Genomic DNA, 6,685 nt, shown 5'->3' with positions numbered 1-6,685 from the left:
AATTCTAAAAAAATGCGTTGCTGTATCCGACATGATCAGTAATTGTGCTGAAAATGTTTGCGACCTGGATAGTGCTGCATTGAATCTGAAACAGTCTTGTCCCTTTGATACTAAATGAAAATGCGATGCATTTCAGCATTGAATCGTGGATATGTTGAAATGGTGAGATTAACATTGTTGAGTAGTTGACATTTTGCTTCTTCCCCCAGTAAATTCCTGCCACTTGTTCTACAATCCATAAACTGTTTTTCAGAGGCTGAAGTCAATCATTGATGTAACTTTTGCACGAATTGAAAGTTGAGGCCTGGAAGTTGCACACTCCCTTTTTCAAGTCGGTAAATTTCACTGATTTTTAGGTCGATTCTGGATGGGAATGGAGAGGGCGACAATGCTGGCTTTCCGTATCCTTTTTGGTCAGCGGGTTGTAAAGAAGTGAAAGGAGTGGGGCGTGGGGCTGTCCGCTAGCGACATGTGCACGCCAGAACTTTTGATCGTTGGTCATGATACAATGACGGGCCTTGCATCCATGCCGAACACCAAGCGCCCAGCTTGATGAAGGTAACGCATCCGCGTACCTAATACCGAGCCCTGGGAATTGGACACCTCCTCTTTCAAGTCGGTAAATTTCACTGATTCTTTAGTCAATTCTAGGTGTGAATAGATAAAGGAACAATACTGGTTTTCCGTACCCTTTTTCGTCAAAAGGTTTTATAGGAGAGAAAGGAGTAAGGCAAAGGGTTTTTACAGGAGGGAAAGGGGCAAGGCATTGGGCTGTCCACTGGCGACGTTTGTAGGCCAGAAGGTTTGATGGTTGATCCTGCTATAACGACAGGATTTGCATTCACCTCGGCTACCAAGCACTCAGATTAATGAAGCTGACTTATTAACGTAAGATCGCGCTCTTTGCACCCGTTCACATAATGCATACGTAATGATGGATCCCGTTTCATTCTGATGGAGTGCATAGTGCACATAGCCGTTTTCAGTACCCACGTGACTTCTACAACAGCCGTTATCACGATGGATTAATGCACCGAAAAGTTTTTAAAAAGAGTTTTTAAGCAAGACAGTGGTATCAGCCTTATTCCTTGCAACAACAAAAAAAAAACAGGAGAATAGATATATAGTTGGGCTGATATTTCGGCAACATGACATTATCGAAATGATATCGAAATAACAGCAAAAGTTGACTCATAGTTAGAATTAAAAACATAAAGTTATAGTTGACTACATAGTAAGACTTATAGATAGCATAGACTTGTGCTATTGTTTCGATAAAGACATGTTGCCGAAATATCAACCGAACTATATCTCCATTCTCCCGATTTTTCTCCGAGGAATAAGGCTAATACTACTGTCCTATCTCTGTGAATAAAGTTCCTCGCTAATGCATGGAACAACTTACGTAGTTTTTTAAAGTATTGCTTTGAAGTTTTATCATATACCAAAAACTCTGACAGAAAATATTGCTTTCATTCAATTCCATTGGCATGTAATAGTTGAACCACGTGTATGCAACCAAGAATAAGTTGGTTATATTAAATGAGGCTCTTTATATACATTTCTTCAGCCCATATCTTTAGTTCGCCCAAAGTCGAGGTGTCGGGGTCAAATTTGTCGATTGCCAGGCAATACTATGCCTGGCAATCGGCAATGTGAATCGGTCGGGGGCGTTGGATGATGGCTGCACCGTTATTATTTACATCGGTGATGGGTGGAGCAAGGCGAGCTTGGAGGATCATTTCGTTCAAAGATCATTCATCTTGGATCATGTTGAGGTATGTAAGCCCTGAAAACTCAGTAAGTACTGTAAGCAGGCACTATAATACTGTAAATAGGTTCTGTGAGTACTGTAAGTAAGCTTGTAAGTACTGCGTACTTTTGAACAGGGACGCTACAAGAATATAAGGGTATAGGAGTTTGTTTTGCCGCGTGTGCATCAGAGATGCCAACGAATGTTCTTAAAACGAGTTTTGAAAAGTTTCGTTGGGAAGGGATCTGGCTTTACATCTGTCCATGAAAATTATGTTGCTTATAGCGTTCCAACCACAGTGGTATCGAACTATGTGACCTTACAAAATGTTTATAAATTTCTGCGAAACATTTCCAGTCGAAAATAGATGATAAAATGATTGGCAGAAAATAAACGTTTAAAAGTTTTCAAAAAGTTTTAAACGCGTCCAGCGCGCTACCTCCCGGCAAGTTGAAGTGCTACAAGTGAGCGTTAAGGTGTCACTTTCGCACAGCCAGTTTGACACCACCTCTAACGGCATACAAACGCTCTATGACGCGGTGAAGCAGTGACGTATTGAGCAGCATATTTACGAAATTAAGGAATTTTGTCGTCTCCAACAGTCTTTCATTTAAAAGCATGCCAATCTGATGCTTCCTTTACTATCATGAAAGGTGGAACACTCCCTTTAACAACGTCCTGTGCTTTCAAAATGCTTTTTGTGACTCCTTTTCTAGCTTGTTATTAAATATGACACATCGAGATAACTTACATCCCAATTTCTGGATGACAATGGCCCGCAATGTGTTTAGCGTCCTCGGTTTCATAAAACCGCTTTACGTGCTGCTGCTTCCGAGTCAGATGGACTCACCGTTATGATTATATGTCAGCAATGTCTCGTTTTGCGCATTTCTTTTGCTTGCCCCGAAGGAAACGCCGGCGTCATAGGCTCCTTTGAAGACGCCGGTTTGGCTGTCAGCAAGCGACCAGGATAAGCTGGATATGAAGACACTTAGGTGCGCACTTGAAGCCTTTTAGCATGTCAGAGATGCAGGGCATGGTTAGGACATTGTGCATCCCACAAATGACATGCAAAACCCATAAAACATTGCATCCTTATTAGGCAGTCTCCGGTCCTGGTGTGCAAACTGCTCCATGCGGCAAAAATTGGGCCCATTAGTCGTGGTTGCCGTGAGTAGCTTTTCGGTGGAAGCACCCGCGAAGTCTTCGACAGGGCGGTGCTTCTCGAAATTTTGAATCGTTGTCTTCTGGACCCTGAACTCGACAATTGGCACAAAACAACAAAAATCGGACAACTTTCTGGATTCAGGTCTTGGTTAGTCCCGGCTTGATATGCAGTTTGTTCTTGACTCCGTTCACTGTGATCACAGGTTTACTTTGAACGTCGAATGTTGACATTGTAACTAATGCTTGCTTAACATCGTCGTTAAACCACTACCATTATATATTAAAGGCTGACAATTGTCAGTGTGAGAACGCCGAGCTCATTTTGCTGACAAACCAGGAGCTGAAAGTCTTTCTTGCGTACATCAAGGCACCAAGAAGCATGCACTTGTCTGGCTTATTAAGATGTATTATGGGCGATCGCAGCGGCTGTGAGTCGCGCCGGCTTCCGTCTGATGTGCGTCTGAGTCAGCTGCCACCTCCTTCAGCGGCTCAGCACCGCTGCGCCGGCTCCGCGGCTGGTCAGAACACCCGTAGAAACCGGTACCCGCACGAGCCTCGGCGGCTCTATCGGAAAATCACTGCGGAAAGTGGGGTATAAAACGGCGAGCCGGCGCTCCTGGGCTCATTACACAGCGAGCCTCCTCCGTGTCGCCATCATGAGGTCGCTGCTCGTGCTAGCCTGTGCGCTGTCCGTCAGCCAAGCATCACCGATCTTGTGCCAGCTGTACGGGTACGGGTGTCACGCCCTGCAGCACCAGGGTCAAGCCCAGGCGCCGGCTCCGGCAGCAGCGCCGACAGCAGCGCCGACACCGGCGCCGACACCGGCACCATTGCCAACCCATCCGGCGCCGACGCCTACTCAGCCGGCGCCCGAGCCGACCACGTACAGGCCCCGCTCTACCGAGCCCGACGCGCCCGGCTCGGCCGCCAACAAGTTCCGTGCCGCCTTCGACGCAGCGATAGCCGCCATCACGGCCGCCTCCGCACAGGGCATTAGCTTCGACCCGGACATGCTGACGAAAGCGGTGGCAGCGGCGGCCGCCGGCGTGCCGCAAGCCGTCGGCGCGTCGCAAACCGCCGAGCCCGCCTCGTACCAGTCTGTGGAGCCGACGTATCAGGCGGCGGCGCAGACCAGGCAGGTTGCTTACCAGCCACCGCCGTCGCAGTCGCTGCAGACCGGCCACCAGCAGCCCGCCCAGACCGGATTCCAACAGCGTCCGCAGCAGCCGCTCCAGCCGAATTACCAGCAGCCGCCCCAGCAGCCGCACCAGCAGCCGCCCCAGCACCCGCACCAGCAGCCGCAGCAGCAGCCCACTTACCAGCAGCCGCAGCAGCCGCAGCAGCCGACGTACCAGCAGCCGCCCCAGCAGCCGCCCCAGCAGCCATCCCAGCAGCCGCCACAGCAGCCGCCCCAGCAGCCACCCCATCAGCCACCTTTCCACCAGCCGTCACAGCACTTGCCGCAGCAGCCGCCGCAGCACCTGCCGCAGCAGCCGCCGCAGCACTTGCCGCAGCAGCCTCCACAGCATTCGTCCGGACAGCCCAGCCAGCCTGCCTTCCAGCAGCAACCGCAGCCCACGGAGCCCACTTCCCAGCAGCCGGCGCAGCCCACGCAGCCCGGCCACCAGCAGCCGACCCAGCCGACCCAGCCAGCGCAGGCTCAGCCGACTGAGCCGGCCCAGCCGGCCGCCGATCCGGCTATCACGGATGTGGCGTCCCTGCCGCCCGGCGCCTACTATTATCCCAACTACAGCCTGTACTACGGCGCCAACCCGTTCGCCTACTACGGCAGCTCCGGCCTGGTAGGATAGGCAACGTCTGGCGTCTGTGTCGGCTGGGGCGCGGCCTGCCGACCGGGGCCGGGTCACCATGCGGACGGCTGGACTACCGGCCTGCCAGAGGTGCGCCGGGGACGGCCAGAGCGGTGCTCACGGGACCGGCGAGGCGGTCATCCTCGGACGAGCCGCGGCTCACTCGAACATCACGGCTCGCGTGCGGTTCACTCTTGTTATGACTGATGAATTTAGGTATCATTTGCACCAGCTTTCGTGGGCGCAAAAGCTATCTGTTTGAAGTGCCGGCCATTTAAAGGCGTCTCTATCGCGGCTTGCTTTCTCGAGCTCATGTGGTTATGATTGTGACGAATGGGACTTGGACCGTTGCTAGCAAATTATTTCAGCGTCAGGAGGGACCTGCCTATAACGCCCCGTTTCATGCGAGCTCCCGCCCTTACATTGGGAGCGTGTTTGTGCGTGCATGTGCATGCGTGTGACATGTGATTGTGGTGTGGCGACAAGCTGCGACAAGCGATGAGCTGGTAGCTAGTCTGCCGTGGTATTCAGCGTAGCGCACGGTTTGTTTATATATGGCAGCTTGCGATGCACATTATCTTCAGCGCTTGCACTCATCGTTGTATGTTGATGTTGTCTTCAATGTCGTTCGATGTGGTTCGATGTTCAATTGTTGATGATCGTTGCCACCTGCATTTTCTACACCTGTAGTATTTAATGTTCGAGGTGCATCTTTCATTTCGGATGTTTTCTTCGCATGTTTCAATTCAGACTGATTCTGGTCTTTGAAGAACAAGCTGTATTCGTTTCTATCGTACGTTGTAAATAAATAATGAGACATGGGCTGACGCGTACACCGTTTGGGCTCGACTGGCCGATTGTGACCAGATGATCTTACAGCCAGCGCACAGTTACTCCGAACGCGTATACCGTTTGGGCTAGACTAACCGATGGGGACCAGATGATCTCACAGACAGGTCACAGTTACTCCGAGTAGCACGTGGCAGACGGAGGCCGCGCTGCAGGCGCAGAGCTCTGACGCACCTGAAGCTGCGCCGCTGGCGTGGCGGCCGGCCCCGGCGCCGGTCGGCAGGTGGCGGAGATGGACGCTGGCTGCCGCGGGAGCAGCGCCACCCGAGACACGACCGCGCTGAGATCCTGGGGGCCGGACAGACCCACCCCCGGAGGTGGAAGGGCACACGATGTCAGGCTGTGAGAGAGCCCGGGGCGGGCTCCGTGAAGATAGCAGGGATCCTACTCCCAGCCCCGCCAAGTCGGCAGACGCCTGCGCCGCGGATGGCCTCCCGATGACACGGGAAGGAGCACGAAAGAACGCTATGGAATGAGATGGAATGGGATGGTAATCGGATGCCGTATATGCTCCACGGCCGGTCCCGGTCTCAGGCTCTGGATGGCCATCGATGGCAGGGATCACATGTTCGCAAACACAAAGATAGTGGTCTCTTCAATGGAAGTCAGCAGCACAGTGTCGGGGATCCGGTCGCAGTATAAAGCCTATTGATGGACATCACGCACCGTCATCTCCTGGTGCTGCGCAAGTAGCGTGATGCGTTTGATGGCAATAATTTGATGGGCTCAAGGTGATATAAGGTTACGCGAATAGATACGCTTTATGAAGGCGTCAGGCTAGTAAAGACGTTTGCAGATAGCTGCCGATATTCACTCAGCCTGTTCATGTACTGTTTTGCCCCACAGCAACATTAAGGTGCCTTTAGATCTCACAATTGTATGCAGGCTTATCGGTATGATACGGTAGGTGATACGCAAACCATTCAAGGACACCGCGTGCGTCATAAAGCGTTCACTGAAACTGATGCCGGAATTGCGCACATTTTTCTTAGCATATAGCACCCGAATCAAAAGGTAACTAGGCACGTTTGCTGCACCGCAGGTGTGGAGGTCCGTGAGTCTCACACTCAGCTTGGACACTGGCCAAGAAGGGAGCAGCTTCTTG

General features: G+C 51.7%; 1 protein-coding gene across 1 annotated transcript; it reads left to right on the top strand.

Annotated features, from left to right (window-relative positions):
- Positions 1–2,771: 2,771 nt before the first annotated feature.
- On the top strand, positions 2,772–5,549 carry LOC119107099 (calcium-binding protein P). The gene is made up of 3 exons (XM_037230467.1): positions 2,772–2,792; positions 3,784–4,059; positions 4,366–5,549. Exons 1-3 carry the CDS (start codon positions 2,772–2,774, stop codon positions 4,729–4,731), a joined length of 663 nt encoding a protein of 220 aa, XP_037086362.1. The 3' UTR covers positions 4,732–5,549.
- Positions 5,550–6,685: the final 1,136 nt, after the last annotated feature.

This window comes from Pollicipes pollicipes, unplaced genomic scaffold (assembly GCF_011947565.3).
Source record: "Pollicipes pollicipes isolate AB1234 unplaced genomic scaffold, Ppol_2.1 Scaffold_2555;HRSCAF=2994_pilon_pilon_pilon, whole genome shotgun sequence".
In the NCBI taxonomy this organism is placed as follows: Eukaryota; Metazoa; Arthropoda; class Thecostraca; order Pollicipedomorpha; family Pollicipedidae; genus Pollicipes; species Pollicipes pollicipes.
The sequence above is the reverse complement of the archived record's forward strand: the minus strand, read 5'-3'. Positions and strand labels throughout refer to the sequence as shown.